General features: G+C 50.2%; 1 protein-coding gene across 1 annotated transcript; it reads left to right on the forward strand.

The window, feature by feature from the left end:
* The first annotated feature begins 7389 nt into the window (after nucleotides 1–7389).
* LOC126540271 (uncharacterized) lies at nucleotides 7390–17027 on the forward strand. Its single transcript, XM_055076312.2, has 4 exons — nucleotides 7390–7838; nucleotides 9369–9628; nucleotides 16222–16306; nucleotides 16874–17027. Exons 1-4 carry the CDS (start codon nucleotides 7595–7597, stop codon nucleotides 17002–17004), a joined length of 720 nt encoding a protein of 239 aa, XP_054932287.1. The 5' UTR covers nucleotides 7390–7594; the 3' UTR covers nucleotides 17005–17027.
* The last annotated feature ends 206 nt before the right edge of the window (nucleotides 17028–17233 follow it).

Here is a 17233-nt window from a genome sequence, read left to right on the forward strand (position 1 = left end):
TCCACTTTTTAGTCAACAAATAGCAGTTGTGTTAACTTTTCTTAGGTCGACCCACCATTTGGACAAGACGAAAAACTTCTTTTAACATTACATATGCGCTAACAAATTTCTGAATCATAGCTGGCACCACCTGAAACTAGTGAACCCCATTTGAATCCAGCTAAAACCAGTTGTATATTTTCTCCTGGGATGCTTCTGAAAGATGGATCAACCAACCTTTTTAGAACGCAGCTCCGAGGCGCCCGTTCCTGCGTTTCGTGTCGGCGTCTTCCCTCAGCGTAACCGAGCGGACGAGCACAGCGAAAGATGAACAAACGAACGCGGAGCGCAGCGGCGGATGAAAGACGGCAATAGCGAAGAGAGTGCGAGGAGGAAAGCGGAGGAGGAGAGTATGGCAAAAGCGTGAGAAGAAAAGCGTAGTGATGCGCAAGACGGGCTCTGCGGCGACAACGGCTACGAGATGGCGCCAGAGTAAGGCACCGTGGTCTGTTCACCTATGACATGCGGCGAGCGCGTCTACTGACACCGTACATGGAAACAAAACGCTGCATGAGCGGAGGTCTATCTGCCGCGGCTGTTGTGAGTCGCGCTCACGCGTCACCCGCGCGCTGCCTCTCGCGATCTCCCGATTGGCAAGGCAGTCGCGCCACACTTCGCTCCGTTTGCTACGGGCCGCACGAGGCAGATTGTCCGCGCCAGCCAATATATCGCGAAATGAAAACACGTATAGAACGTGTTACGTTTCGCCTACGACGCGCGGTATAGCCGGCGCGGATGCAACGGACGCCGGGGCTTCATTCAAAGCGGCGGACATTTTGGCCCGTTCAACGCTGCCGTAACGCCTCCTGCCAAGCGCGTCCAGGCATGTTTCAATGCCACGTGTATTCGTGTGTGCGTGTGTGTGTGTGTGCATGTTGGTGCCCACGCTTGTCAAAGCGCGGCAGCCGGGGAGAGGAGCTCCCCAAGTGTGAAGCGAGAAGGTCTGACCGGCGCCGGCCCGGCGGATGCGTCACTACACCCGTCTCAACGTGTCTCTCAGCCTGTCCGTGCCCCGCATCACGTGCGCCTCTGACGAGGCGTTCCTTCTTCCCCTCGACTCCGAGAGTATAAGAGCAGCTGCCCCCGGACGCCAAGAGAGAGGCTCCGATTTCTTCCGTCAAGTTACGTGCTCTCCTGTCTCTCCACTTCGGTCGACCTGACCGGCCGCTCTTTTGCGATGCTAGAATAAACAAGTTGTTCTGTTAGCAGTCGACTCATGCTTTGCCAGGACCTTCGGATGCTTCCAGTTGTGCCCCAGGCCGCCAGGTCAACGCTACCCTTGGGGCTTGCGACCCAGGTGCAACAACGGGTGTAAGCGCTGAGATTCCAACAACTGGCTGGTAGCGGTGAGATCGCGACAACGGAGGCCAGCAGCGAAGATATGCGGTTGACTGTATGCTGAGCAGCACAACGACCATCCGGGAGCAGTGCAACGAGCCCTGTGTGATGACTGGTTGCCTGCAGCGGAACGACTGCGCTGAATTCTTGGCTGCGAGGTTTGGTGAGTGCGGGACTTTCTTCTTCTGAGTTTTGCCAGGCTTTTGTTAGTGTCAGAAACAGAGCTGGTAATTGTGGTTGTCGTTGCTGCCGGGTTAGTTTGCGGCAAGACAATAGTAGGCAGTAGAGAAAGCAGCATTCAGAGCAGCCATGGATTTGAAGTCGTTGCGCAAACCGATATTGCTGGAGCTTGCAAGAGAGTTGGGTCGGATGTCTCAGACAAACTCAGAAAACCAGAACTGCTAAGGGCTATTCTTGAGTTAGAAGCTGAGGATGACGAGCTGTCGGAATGCCTTGAGACCATTGAGGAGAGGGCAAAAAGACATGAGCGCGAACTTAAAGAGCAAAAAGAGAGACAGGAGCGCGAACTTAAAGAGCAGAAAGAGAAAGATGAGCGCCAACGTCAAGAACAAAAGGAAAAAGATGAGCGCGAACGAAAAGAGCAGAAAGAAAAAGAAGAGCGCGACCACGCTTTGGAAATGAAGCGTCTCGAGGTAGAGATGGAACGCGCTCGTAATGGAAGTCAGGCACACGGTGCAGGAGAACGAGTATTGTTCAACATGACTGACCTGATGCGGCCGTTTAAGCTTGGAGAGGAGACATTGGTTTGTTCCTGGTTAACTTTGAGCGAACGTGCGAGAAGCAGGGGTTCTCTCGGGAAACGTGGCCACAGCGCTTGCTCACTTTGTTACCCGGCGAGGCGGCCGACGTAGTCGCGCGCTTGAATAGAGAGGAGGCAGAGGATTTCGACCAAGTGAAATCGAGTCTGCTAAAAAAGTACAGGCTGTCAGCGGAGGCGTTCCGTCGGAAGTTTCGGGAAAATGAGAAAGGCAGAAGTGAGTCATATACAGAGTTTGCCTACAGGCTTATGTCAAACATGCAGGAGTGGCTCAAAGAAGAGAAAGCGTTTGGTGACCACGAGAAAGTTCTGCAGTGTTTCGGGCTGGAACAGTTTTATAGTCGGTTACCTGAGAACGTGCGGTACTGGGTCTTGGATAGGCCAGACGTTAGTACGGTGGCTAAAGCAGCCGAGCTAGCCGAAGAGTTTGTGACGCGTCGGGCTCGCGGAGCTAAGGACGGTCAAAAGGGTGAATTTGGCTCCAAGTTTGAGAGGCCGAAGTTCACGCCCATGAGAGCAAAGGGGGACACACGTAGTTCGGATGCGAGTGAAAGCAGTCCGACCGAACGTAAGGAGACGGCGGCAACCGAATCCGAACGCATAAAGCGGTTCGAGACGAGGCAAGCACGCGTTTGTTATACATGCCAGAAGCCGGGTCACTTTTCGGCGCAGTGTCCGGAAACAAAAACAAAAGTCGTGTTTTTGTCATTATGCAGCACTGACGAGAACATGAAGCTTCTCGAGCCTTACATGCGAGACCTCCTCGTGAACGGGAAAGAGTGCCGAGTGCTTCGCGATTCCGCAGCTACGATGGATGTAGTTCACCCCTCTTACGTAGAACCCGATATGTTCACGGGCGAGTGCGCATGGATCAAGCAAGCCGTGGAAGCTCATAGCGTGTGTCTACCCGTAGCAAAAGTGCTTATTGAAGGACCTTTCGGAGCGCTTGAGACGAAGGCCGCAGTGTCATCTATGCTTCCCCCCCCGTACCCGTACCTATTTTCGAACAGGTCCGATCACCTCCTGCGCGAGAAGGGGCTTTTGTTTGGTGAGGCTAGCGTTCAGGCCTTAACCAGATCGAAGGTTCGGGAGCTCGCTGCAAAGGCGGTAGTTGCGGGGCCGACGTTGTCGAACAATGAGAAAGGGTCAGAGGCGCAGCAAACTGATGTTCAGAGCACGTCCGAACTGAATAAAATTAAGCCTGTAGCGTTGAAGGCACCAGATACTGGAGAGGAAATGCCCGACACGGGAAAGTTAGAAGAGCTGTCTGCAGATTTGCTCATCGCGCCTACGTCAGACGGACTTAATAGGTTGCTAAAAGTCAGCCGGTCGGCTTTGATAGCCGAGCAAAAAAAGGATGGCAGCCTAGAAAACATACGCTGCAATGTCAAGGAAGGTATCGCCAAGAAAAATGCTCGCTTTGTGGAAAGAGGTGGGGTCCTGTACCGGAAGTATCTAGACCGCAGGGGAGTGGAGTTCGATCAGCTGATCGTGCCTCAGTGCTACCGTCAGGATCTGTTGCGCTTGTCGCATGGGGGTTCGTGGTCCGGACACCTAGGAGTTAAGAAAACTAAGGACCGTCTCTTGCAAGAGTACTATTGGCCAGGGTGTTTTCGGGACGCAGACCACTTTGTGAGGACATGTGACACCTGTGAGCGGGTGGGCAAACCAGGGGACAAATCGAGGGCGCCGTTGAAGTTGGTACCTATCATTACGGAGCCTTTTAGACGGCTCGTTATTGATACAGTGGGACCTCTGCCGGTAACAACCACGGGGTACAGGCACATTTTGACTGTGATCTGCCCAGCGACAAAGTTCCCTGAAGCAGTGCCGCTTAAAGAACTCAGCTCAGTTGAGATAGTCAATGCACTACTGTCCATATTTGCGCGAGTTGGTTTTCCTGCGGAAATCCAGTCAGATCAGGGCACAGTGTTTACTAGCGCTTTGACGACAGCCTTTCTCGAAAGGTGTGGGGTAAAGCCGTTACACAGCTCAGTGTACCACCCACAGTCGAATTCCGTTGAGAAGCTCCATTCCGTCATGAAGCGCGTGTTGAGAGCATTGTGTTTTGAACAACAAACTGACTGGGAGCTGTGTCTGCCTGGGGTGATGTTTGCATTAAGGACCGCGCCGCATGCGGCTACGGGGTTTTCGCCCTGGTGTACGGTCGTTCGCTGCGATCTCCGCTTCGCATGCTTCGAGAATCGTGGGAAGGCAGGGGCGACGACCCAGTCGTGGTGGAGTACGTGCTTAGGCTCCTCGAACGCTTAAGAAGGGCACAGGAGTTGTCAGGTGAAGCAATGGCAAAGGCCCAGCAGAGGGCCAAGGTTTATTATGATCGAACAGCCAGGGCCCGTCGTTTTGAGGTGGGCGATGAGGTCATGATATTGCGCACGTCGCTAAAGAACAAACTCGACGTGCAGTGGGAGGGCCCAGCACGGATTGTTCAAAAACTGTCGGACGTTAACTACGTGGTGAGTCTGCCAGGAAAGCGGAAAGCACAGCAAGTTTACCACTGTAATCTGCTCAAACCCTGTAAACAACGGGAAGCAGTGGTGTGCATGATGGTAAACGTTCCCGAAGAGCTTCCGGTCGAGCTTCCGGGACTAGGCTCAGTGACGAACAGGAAAGGCACCGATCAAGTCATTAGTGACTTAATCAGTAAAGCATCGCTATCGCCTGAGCAGAAAACCGAACTACACCAGCTCTTACAAGAGTTTCAAGGTCTGTTCTCTGAGAGGCCTGGTAGGACTTCTGTCCTTACTCATGACATAGAACTTACCTCCCCAGAGCCAGTACGATCCAAGGCGTACCGGGTGTCACCCCGCCAGAGCGATATTATGGAGGCTGAGGTAAAGAAAATGCTACAGCTCGGAGTTATTGAGGCGGGTGAGAGTGATTATACCTCCCCTTTGATTTTAGTTGAGGTACCGGGCAAGGAACCTCGTCCTTGCGTCGACTACCGCAGGCTTAATTCCATCACTAAGGATCAAATTTATCCGATCCCTAACATCGAGGAGCGCCTTGAGAAAGTTAGTAGCGCTCAGTTTATTTCCACCTTAGATCTTGTCAGGGGTTATTGGCAGGTTCCACTTACAGAAGAGGCTAGTAGGTATGCGGCGTTCATTTCACCAATGGGAACATTCCGTCCTAAAGTGTTGAGTTTTGGTTTGAAGAACGCGCCATACTGTTTTTCAAGCCTCATGGATAAAGTGTTGCGGGGACAGCAAGAATTCGCTTTACCGTATTTAGACGACGTAGCGATATTCTCCGCATCCTGGTCTGAGCATATGGCACACTTGCGGGCAGTGCTAACCCGCCTGCGCGAAGCGGGCTTGACAGTCAAGGCTCCCAAGTGCCAGTTAGCACAGGCCGAGGTTGTCTACCTCGGTCACGTGATTGGTCGGGGTCGTCGCCGCCCCTCTAAAATAAAGGTGGCCGCTGTGCGAGACTTACCGCAACCGCGCACGAAGACCGATATTCGGTCGTTCTTAGGTGTCGCTGGCTACTATCAGAGGTACATCCCCAGGCACTCTGATATCGCGGCTCCCCTGACGGATGCTCTAAGAAAAACAGAGCCCCAAACAGTCGTCTGGGACGAGACAAAGGAAAGAGCTTTTAGCGCCCTAAAGAGCGCCCTAACAAGCCAGCCTGTGCTACGATCGCCAGACTACACAAAAGGGTTCGTTGTTCAGTGCGATGCTAGTGAGTGAGGCATGGGTGTTGTACTGTGCCAACGGGAAAATGGAGAAGTGGAACGCCCCGTCCTGTATGCTAGTCGTAAGCTGACCAGTCAAGAGCAGGCGTACAGCGCCACCGAGAAAGAGTGTGCCTGTCTCGTGTGGGCCGTTCAGAAATTGTCATACTACCTAGCCGGCTCGAGGTTTATCATTGAGACGGATCACTGCCCTCTCCAATGGCTGCAGACCATCTCTCCCAAAAATGGCCGCCTCCTGCGCTGGAGCCTCGCTTTGCAACAATATTCCTTTGAGGTGCGTTACAAAAAGGGGAGTCTCAACGGTAACGCCGATGGCTTAAGTCGAAGCCCCTAACGTAGGAATCAGCCTCAGAGTTGTTTGTTACTGATGTTTTTCTTCCTGAGGCAGGATTTTTAACATATTGCTTTTGTTTAGTGTTTCAAAGTGATGACGTGCTTTGTAGTGCAATTTTCTAATTTGTGGACGTGTTCTGGCTGCTGCTAGACTACTGTAAGGAACTAGGCAGTAGTATAAAAGGGGAAAGAGCCTGGCAGGGCTTAGTGAGGGTTGTGTCGTGCTTGCTGACTGAGCGGTTGAGTTTCGGCGTAGTTCTAACGCTTGCTGGGAACGAGAGAAAAATGGCAACTCTCCCTAAGTCACTTTGCAGTGTCCTGTGTGAACCTGAACGTGAGAACGAGGCCTTCTCTGTGCGCTGCGCTCAAGAAACGCCGAGGGACGACCGACTTCGGTTATGAGCATCATCGAGCGACATCCCTCCGGACAGCGGATGCAGTCCCCTGACCATCGGGATCTCCTTCTCCCGGCGGGGCGGTCTGTTACGTTTCGCCTACGACGCGCGGTATAGCCGGCGCGGATGCAACGGACGCCGGGGCTTCATTCAAAGCGGCGGACATTTTGGCCCGTTCAACGCTGCCGTAACGCCTCCTGCCAAGCGCGTCCAGGCATGTTTCAATGCCACGTGTATTCGTGTGTGCGTGTGTGTGCATGTTGGTGCCCACGCTTGTCAAAGCGCGGCAGCCGGGGAGAGGAGCTCCCCAAGTGTGAAGCGAGGAGGTCTGACCGGCGCCGGCCCGGCGGATGCGTCACTACACTCGTCTCAACGTGTCTCTCAGCCTGTCCGTGCCCCGCATCACGTGCGCCTCTGACGAGGCGTTCCTTCTTCCCCTCGACTCCGAGAGTATAAGAGCAGCTGCCCCCGGACGCCAAGAGAGAGGCTCCGATTTCTTCCGTCGAGTTACGTGCTCTCCTGTCTCTCCACTTCGGTCGACCTGACCGGCCGCTCTTTTGCGATGCTAGAATAAACAAGTTGTTCTGTTAGCAGTCGACTCATGCTTTGCCAGGACCTTCGGATGCTTCCAGTTGTGCCCCAGGCCGCCAGGTCAACGCTACCCTTGGGGCTTGCGACCCAGGTGCAACAACGGGTGTAAGCGCTGAGATTCCAACAAACGGCGCTCAAATCTCGCATTAGGGGGTATCGTATTCGTCAGTGAATTTTTTCGGTTGTTTGTGGGCAGTGGTCATCTCCTCAAAGTTTTACGACAAATTATCATCTGGAGCCTTCCTCGAGCACGTGCTATCGCGCTGCACGCTGAGAGGTGAAAGAGGAAGAAGTATAAACTGCGCTGGGTGCACGCGCGTAGTGCGAGCTGCGACCGGCAGGAGCGGAACAATCTGTATCGAACGTCTGCGACCTGCGGTGTGATCGTCGTTCCCGACCAACATGGACTCCGCTTCTGATCCCAGTTCATGGCACACACCGCAGCAACACCCCCTGTCTCCAACGCAGACAGGACGGAGCCCGCCGGTCAACGAGCCTCCGAGAGCGCCGCCGTCCACGCCGCCCTCAACGAGGTCGAAGAAGCACCGCGCCAAGCGGCGTCACCAACGCATGCAGCGCATTTCAAGCGCGATCAAGTCGCCGTCCGGCACCGACGTCGCGAGCCCCAAACAAACCGAAGAACAGGGTAAGCTGAGCCTAATGTTATCAATGCCCTTGGTTGGACGGGCGTTTAGAAGTAGTTGAGTAGCAGCATGGCCCCCGAGATTGACGCGTTCGAACCGCCCGATCTTGGTCGCAGTAATTAAGACATATTTATGCAGGGCGCTGGCAATGGTGCGTGGTGATTGGGGGGGGGGGGGGGAGGAGTACGCGTTTCACAGCACACACCCCAGTGCCCTTCCGGATGCAAGAGAGAAGAGCCCATTTCTAAGGACCGTTCAGGTATTTTCGGAAGCGGCTTCCATCGCTTCTGTTGAAGCCGAAGCAACCGGAACACAACAACTTTTATATGCTTGGTCCTTTACTGCCAACTGCAACATGACGCTACCTTAGAATGGTTCCGCACTCTCCTCACTCCATGGGAGAAAAAAAAACACTGCCCGTATAAGTCGGATGGCCTCCCCTGAAAGTTTTACAGCGGAAATAATTCCCATCTACCTCTGTCACCATCACCACTGATACTTCGAGATACAGCCACAGCCTGCCGTTCCTGTTTCTGGCATTCACAAGCTCCGCAGCGCAGATTGAGAAGAACGCCATTATACGCTTAACTCTAATTGTATTGCTGCTCTGATGCCTAAGTTGAGCATATGCAGAACATCGAGTGGCACGAGCACAGTACCGCTGGTATCGGCGCATGCATCCTGCGATAGCTAATGTGCTTCACGAAACCAACAAATTTACTTCCGCCATTTTAGTCACTTCAAAAAAGCTCTTGTCACCGAGGACATCATTCTGGACGTGACAGCCAAACGGCCCGTCAAGCGCGACCTTTATAAACGTTATCGTCTTGTAGCAGTGCACGAACTCTTCGTTGAAGATGACGCGCGTTGGACAGATGATACTGGCGTGAAATTTCGAAATTTGCTCCTCTTTCCAGACGCACTTACACGTGTGTTGACAAATCTATTGATTCATAGCTGTAAACGCCAATCTGACTCCAGGAGTGCGTCTCGGTAGGAAAGGTGCTTTCCATGCACATGCGCCGGCGCTCTCAGCCGCGAAGCGAAGTCGCGCCAGCGAACTCGTAAATACATCGCGCTTCGGCGAAAGCAGTCTTCACCCTGTTAAGCCCGAAAATACGCAGAATCCAGCATCCGGGCATGCAATAACGCTGGCCGCGAGTATACAAGAACGAGTACAATGTCATCAGTTCCGAGAATATTCGTTAAAAGCGAGATCACACGGTCGTAACTGCTAAGTTTTTGTGCATGAGCATCGCTAGCTGTAATCTCGGAGTCGCCCCTTGGTCGCCTGCATCAGTCCCCTTTGTAAGTAATAGTTTTATAACTCTCGTTCCTGCACCCCGATGCTTTCTTTGTCGCTTCGTGCCAAATATGATTCACGAACAAGCAAAGAGCGTTTCAACGCGTGGGCTTCATTATTATATGGTCGATGTGTTTGCCTGCTGTCTCTGTGATGCATAGCTTGACCACGTTACCGCGAAAGTGGCCCGAGTGTTCTGAGCAACGCCTGCACGGTTGTGACTCCGCAGGCGAGAGTAAGCCAGTCTCAACTGAAGAGAGGGTGGCCAGCAGCGCCGTCGAGTCACAACAAGCCGCCGGTACCGAGGCGCCTCCACAGGTGCCCGTCAACGCACAGCTGCAGAACGCGGACGACGAGAGCTCGTATGTGAATGTAACCCCGCCCTTCAAGCCGGTGGCCGTAGTCCCGGGGTGGCAAACGCCCCTCAAGCAAGCGCGTCGCTTGCTTCATGGCGCCCTGAGGAGCAGGGAGAAGGAGGTCGCCGAGTCCGTGAGTACCTAAGCTTTCTAGGTACTCGCACCAAAAATGAGCATCAGGTGGCGCTTAGAGGAATGGCTAAACTTCTAGTGACAGAAGGAATTTATGGTAAATTGAGTGAAATTGCTATTGACGACGAAGGGTCAAGGAGCGCTGGGAGTAGCTATAAACGCATCATTTTAAAAATTGGATATGTAGTTAGGAAAGAGAGCCAGGAGTGGAGAATGGTCAGTCCGAATCTGAACGCCTAAACAAAGGAGTCGCAATCTCGCCCGGAAGGCGCGAAGCATCGACGGTAATAGCAGATGCATGGACAGCTATACGAAGTAAGAATACCGATTTTTCTTGCAAACATTCGCTTACTGTCTAAATTAGCAAGCATGGTGTCAGCGGTCACAGGCAAGCATGAACAAATCACACTCGATGACCACGGACACAGACTGTCAAAACGCTGGCGGGAGGAAGTGCGGCAGCGGCAGCGAGCGAAGGGACCTGCGTGTTGTGTATCGCTTCAACGCAAACTGAGCGGTGAGAACGCAGCACGCACCAAGGTATGAGCCGCCAAAGCTAGTCTAGTAACGTTGGAGCCGCCGTCGCACCTAGACTGCCCCCGACGCAGATCACAGTGCCTGCCGAAGTATACAACGCCGCCGCCCCCTCCCTACCCTCTCCCCAGTGCCAAGCGCGCCACGGAATACGACGCGTTTCCTCCCCGCTTTCTTCCCTTGTGCGCGCGAGATTTAGCCGCCAACGTCGGCGCACCTCGGGCGCGGTCGAAGTACAATGTCACCTCCCTCCCTCCCCTTCCCCCGGGGTCTTTTCACGCGACTGAAGAAGGCAGTTTCCTACCCACTTTCCTCTCGCGCCTTTCACTCACCCCTACGGCTTGCGGTGCGTGGCGACGGTTATCGCCCTTGGACTATATATGGGGATCGTCGCGATACGACGACGGCAAGAAATGCACCTGGAGTGCCGATATAATAGCGATCGCTATGATCCTCCTAGTCAATAGCTAAACCATGCAGCCAGTTAGGGGGCGATATTAAAAAAACGAATATACGCATTCTCTCATGACTTTTCTTTTTATAACTTTTCTCAACTAGTCTTACTATTCACTTTAGGGCACGGGTTGAAATTGCGAAATCGAAGCCGATCAGTGGAGCAGTGATGTCTGTTTAGCGGAAATCGTAAATCTAACACCACATTAGAGACAGGGGCGTAGCCAGGGTGGGGGATTATGTGGCTTCAGCCACCCCTCCCCCCCCCCCCCCCCCCGCCGAAATTTTTTCGTGCTGCCATGCACCGCGGACCAAAACTACCCCCGGCGCCGGAAATTATTCTGAATTTTGCCTAGAATGCCTTTTCACGTTCGAAAAGGCATTTTAGCGCAAACATTGAGAACGCGGGCTGGATTTCGTGGCAGTGCCCATGCACTGGGAGTCACATAACGCAATGAGGCCCATCCGAGCACAAAACTTCAAGGGCGTTTTGATGGCGAGCGGGCTGGTCGCGGTATCTCGCGGAGGCCGCGGAATATATGGAGCGCATGGATTTCCATTCTGAAACTTTATGGGTATAAAGTTTCCATAAGCTTTTGATGCGAAAGGTGCATTGGCATTTCCAAAGTCGTGCTTTATATTTTCAATTCCGAAACTGTGGGTTTAATGGTCTTATAAACATTTGACGCCAAAGGTGCATTGACATTTCTTAAGGCGTTCACCGGACCGTACATACAACGAGACAAGCCAAATGAACACGCTATCAGGCAAGTTGACAAAGCACGCAGCGAGGTCCGATGAAACGAAGCGTTCTGGTGGTTCATTTGTGCCGTCATGTCACAGAAAAGAATATCAACATTTTTTTCACCTGTCAAGGCACTAATGCCAGCAAAGGTAACTACGTTCTTATTTATTGTTCTACTTTGACTTTTATCCCGAGCACGCATTGAGCCTCTTCAATTTTCTCGTTCTCGCTACCCACGGGCTGCCAGAGCCAACCAGAGCGCATGCGTTTTTCTCGTTTTGCCCGGACCACCCCTTGGCGCACTTCGGTGCGCGCTTGTGTTTCTCTGGCCGAGTGGATTTTCGCTTGGCAAAAATTTGGATGCTTTCTGGCTTGCAGACGAGAAAAAGAAACAATGGTCGCTCGCCGCCATCACTGCGGGGACTCGACGAATTGCAACGCGTTCGCTTGAGCGTAACCTCACCGGAAAGCCTTGTTTCGCCTGTGTACGATAACGAGCAGTATGCGTATGGTTCTTTGTGGGCCAAGCGTCTCACGTTTTCTTCGATATTCCTTCGGTAGCCACATTAGGAACTCAAAGCAGTCATACGATTGTGGGCAATTCGGTGCTCCGGCACCACAAAAGAAAAAGAAAACACATTGTTGCGGCGCAGCGAATTGCCGCATGGTGAAAGTTCGATTTCGTTACTTCTTTTTCGGAAAGTAAAGGTCCACGGGACGCTTCAGTTGTCGCATGCTCTTAACATGCTTTCCTTTGCGTTTCTTTTTTTCATTTCGCTGCCGCCGCCTCACAAAAGAAAAAGAAGACATTGTTGCGGCGCAGCGAATCGTCGCATGATGAAAGTTTGATTTTGTTATTTCTTTTGCGGAAAGTAATGAACCACGGGACGCTTCAGTTGCCGGATACTCTTATTATATTATCGCGATAGCAATTATTGTACACTCCAGGTGCACTCCTGCCGTCGCCGTCGCCCTTATGTTCTGTAAAAAGTCCAAGGGCGATAACATCGTGACCGCGCGCCGCATGCTGTATGTGCGAGTAAAAACGTTGGGTATGGTAGTGGCATGGGTGAGCCGACGATGGTGGCTCAGTCTTGTGTGCGCAAGGAAGATAAGCGGGGAGAAAGCGCGCCACCTTCCGTCACGCGTGATATATATGGGGGAGTGGATGGAAGGGGAGGCGCCCTTAGGGTACTGTGATCTGTGAATCTTGATTGCGCAACATATTTATTTGCCTTGTTTGACGCGTTATATACAGTGACTTTTTCTTAGATACGTAGATATACGTATATTTATATATCTTGTGGACCCGTCACCGATTCTCGCATCTCGTGGCATTGGTGTCGCTCTGTGCTCGGACAGCAGGGCGCGGACGGCGCGGTTAAGCGCTTTTTTGCTCGGGAGCGCGGTGACTAGGCACACCGTCGTAAAGCCAGCCGGCGTGCACAGATCTCGGAAGCCGTGTGTTGACAAGCGTAGCGTCTTTTGAAGTCGAGGGATGGCGCTGCGCCCGACTCGGAGAACTTTTGGAAATGCGGTTGTTTGCTTGAAATAAGGGGTACAATCAGGACTCGATGGGAACCAAAGGTCAGTGGGTCACCTCGCATTGGGCGCTCACGGGAAGGCTGCAAATGAAGCTGTGCAGGGTGATATGGGCTGGACTGGTTTTGAAGTGAGGGAAGCTCACAGTAAAATTGATTATGAAGAACAACTGAGGAATATGGAAGAAAGTAAATAGGCTGGGAGAGTGTTGAGGTATCTGTAGAGGAAAAAACATTGATTCACATTGGAGCAAAAGAACTAGGAAGCTTACCAGTAAGTATGCCACTTGTAGGCTTGGCAACACAGCAACAAAGAAGGTCAAGCGGAAAGTCAGAGAGGCTGAAATAATCTCATGGGTGGCGGCAATGGAAAGGAAACCTGCCATGAGTAACTACTTAAGAGAAAAAAACGAAATCAGGAAAGAAACAATTTATGATAACTCAAAGGGAAGCTCATTACTTTACGAAGCGAGATGAGGATGCCTTAGAACGCGCACCTACAAAGCGAGATATAAGAAGGAAGAAGAAGCATGTGCTTGCTGCGGTAAAGGTAGGGAAACTATGGAGCATGTTTTATTAGAATGTGAAGACATCTGCCCAGTGGTCGATTTAGGCACCACTGGCCTCCTTGAAGCCCTTGGGTTCAGCGAGAGCAGGGGGAAAGTAAACATGTCCGCAATAGAGATTAGTAAGAGGCGATTGGAAGATTGGTGGAAGAAAAGTAGGGAAACGACAAAAAATGGAGACGTACTTAAGCAAAGTTCGCAATAGGGGGTCAGAAAATGTGGTTGTGGGAGCTCAGTGTTTCTTTTTTCTTTTTTAACTTGGGTAGGACATTAGGCAGTATAATAGCAAGAGCTTGGTGGCGCAACCCACCGCCCCGTTTTAAAGGGGACGCTCATAACATCCATCCATCCATCCATCCAACCATCCATCCATCCATCCATCCATCCATCCATCCATCCATCCATCCATCCATCCATCCATCCATCCATCCATCCATCCATCCATCCATCCATCCATCCATCCATCCATCCATCCATCCATCCATCCATCCATCCATCCATCTATCCATCCATCCAGAACTAAAGATTTTGAAGAAAGAAAATATTACGGAGATGTATTACGGAGATAATTACTTGACCGAAAAAAAAGAAGGCAGTAACACAAATCTGCATCGATGGATCAGTCATTACCGATCACAGAGATATTGAGAGTCATTTCAGTTATTATTTCCATAGTGTATTTTCTAATTCTGGCATTAGTTCATCCAAGGACAAAACGTTTCACCCATACGGAGCACATTTTATTTCTTACACTGGCTTAGTTTCGATGCTAGTTAACTTAAAAACTCAATCTTCATGTGGTCCTGACAACCTTCCAACATTTTTTTTAAACGCTATGCTGAAACTATTGCCAGGTTCCTTCTTATTATATTTCGTGCTTCGTTACTTGCTGGAAAATTACCGGATCACTGGCACATAGCCAGAGTTGTACCCGTATTCAAAAAGGCCGACTGTTATTGTTAGAAAATTACCGTCCAATATCATTGACATCCTCGTGTTGTAAACTAATTGAACATATTGTTGCCAATCAGATTAACGAATTTCTAGAAAAACATTCAATTCTGTCTAATTTTCAACACGGATTTAGAAAAGGCTATTCAACAGTTACACAGCTTGTCACCGTAATTTATTCACTCGCCTCATGCCTCGATAAGAATGGTGAAATCGATGCTGTATTTCTTGATTTTAGCAAAGCCTTCGATACAGTTCAATATATTTATGTTAGACATCTTGAGCTCCCACAAATATTGATCACATGGATAACAAACTATCTGACAAATCGCCGCCACTTCGTGAAAATTAATAAGCAACAGTCTGGCTGTCTTCCGGTCAACTCGGGAGTTCCTCAAGGAAGTGTCCTAGGACCATTGCTGTTTTTACTTTACATAAATGATATTACTACTGCAATCCATTGCAGTGTGCAAATTAGGTTGTTTGCGGACGACTGTGTGCTTTTTAGAGAAATCACTTCAAGTGATCGAATTGATTTATATACTTATGTAGCTGGCATTATTGATTGGCGCATAATGTGGGGAATGCGGCTTAACGCTGAAAAGATAGTCTTTCTTCGCTTCACTCGTCATTAAGCTCCACTAACCTTTAGTTACACGTTAGGTTCGTTGCCTTTGCAGGAAGAAACAAAATATAAGTATTTGGGTGTCACAATTACTAACAATTTATCATGGAATTTACACATTGATATCTGTTCTTCGGCCTTGCGTAAATTATATTTTTTTGCGACATAAACTTAGATTCCCCACCTAACGTAAAACCGCTTGCTTATTATTTATTAATTAGACCGAAACTTGAATATGCATGTGTTGTTTGGGATCCGTTTACTAAACAAAATATTAAATGTCTCGAAAGGGTACAGAAGAAAGCCGTGCGATTCATATATTCAAAATTCTCTCTATATGATTCCCCTTCACAAATAACGCGTGATAATGGCATCGAAATCCTTGAGCAGCGAAGGTAAAACTTAAGAATTCGTTTCTTTCCATGCTTTTTAATGGAGATCTATCAATTAATCCTGCATCCTATCTGTCTAATTCAACGTCTAGGCTTACTCGACACCATCGTCTGAATTCACTAACACTTTATTTTGCACGGACGCATGTATTCAAGTATTCAAGTATTCTTTCTTTTTCCCCGAACTATAAAGACTGGTATAACTCGTTGTTGACTGTTTCGATTGATTGATTCATTGTATTACTGTTGTCCTGCCACCTTACTGATTGATTAATGTATTGTTTTATTGTTGTGTTTAACCACCCTGCTTGGACCTGAACAAGGTCTGCAGTATGAAATAAATAAATAAATAAAAAGTGCTAGAAAAAGAAAACACGTATAGCATATTTGATTAAATCAAGCAGGCTAGGCGACTATTTTTCACCGCCCCGTTTCAAAGGGGATGCCATTAATCATTATCATCATCATTGGCGGAAGAACTTTCATTTCCAGTGTGGTTTGGGATACGGGGTACGTAACTCCCGTATTCCCAGCGACCCGCGACTCGAAGCTCTTCCTCCAGCACACAGTCAAGAACAGCGGCGACCGTTGACTGATTGAGACATTACACTTCTAACCAATTGCCGTGGATGATAACGAAGCGCAGTACCCACTTCTATCGGAAGGTGGCCCTGCTATCTACTTTCTTTAGTCTGGTTGGAGTGTTGAGTGAAATAACGTTCTAGAATAAAGGGGTAACTTTCTGAACGAGCTTTTCTGGTTTTCGCTTGCCGATATGCAATTGCAGGCTTTACAGAGGCGTGACAGTAAGCATCCGGGCGATCCCGGGACGGAGGTCATGACTACAGGCCGCCGGAAGTCCTCCGTTCGATGTGAGTGTGGCGACATATCGACCGTGTTTACACGAACGCCTTTACGGTAGCTTATCTCATTTCTTAGCGCATCATACTGCGCGAGAGCTGACATGTCGCGCATCTCTCTTCGGGCGAAACGAGCCAGAACCTGTTCCGGACGAGGTGGAGCAGATCGCACGCTGGCAACTGCCTCACTTTTCCTTTCTCCCTCGATTCGATACTCTAGCGTTTACGTGCATCACGTGAGGTGCTCGTCTCGAACAAACCGATCATGGCACATTAATTCGATTCACCTTCCTTGCACGTTACCACCATATACGTAATAGATTCGATCCACTGGAAATGTGATGTGCCGCTGTAGCATTCATTAAACGCAACTACTGAAATTAGACAAATTAAGCATTCACCAACAAAGAAGGCTTGATATACCAATGTTTTTGAATAATTTCGACTCCTACATCATGGCTTCGGGAAGCTGTCGCGAAGCTTTCACTGTCTTGAAGCTTTGAAAAGTCGTGGCACGTCCAAGCTGCCACCAGGGCAATGAACCGCTCGTTGGGAGCTTTGCCCCCAACTTACATGCAGGGCCACGCAGCGTCACTTCCCGGGGGTACCACAGACGGGGCCGCTACCGAACATACAAAAAGGTGCTGCGGCTTCTCGAAGTTATATTTGATGGAGTCAGAATGACACCTAAACGTTGGGATAATTTCTAAAATAAAGTCTTCCTGTTTGGGCACTGTTTAGTTTATTTCGAGTGTTCTCCAACAAGACACATTCAAGTCGAGTGTTTACTTTCCAAACGCAATTACTACTAAACGCGTGCTTGTTTGGAGGTGTGTGTGTGTGTGTGTGTGTGTGTGTGTTTCCAGAGTCTATATTTGGTACGAATGCTTAGTTTCAAGCATATGATTTTTTTCAGACATTACACCGTATCCGGAGCCA

This window comes from Dermacentor andersoni, chromosome 2, assembly GCF_023375885.2.
Source record: "Dermacentor andersoni chromosome 2, qqDerAnde1_hic_scaffold, whole genome shotgun sequence".
In the NCBI taxonomy this organism is placed as follows: domain Eukaryota; kingdom Metazoa; phylum Arthropoda; class Arachnida; order Ixodida; family Ixodidae; genus Dermacentor; species Dermacentor andersoni.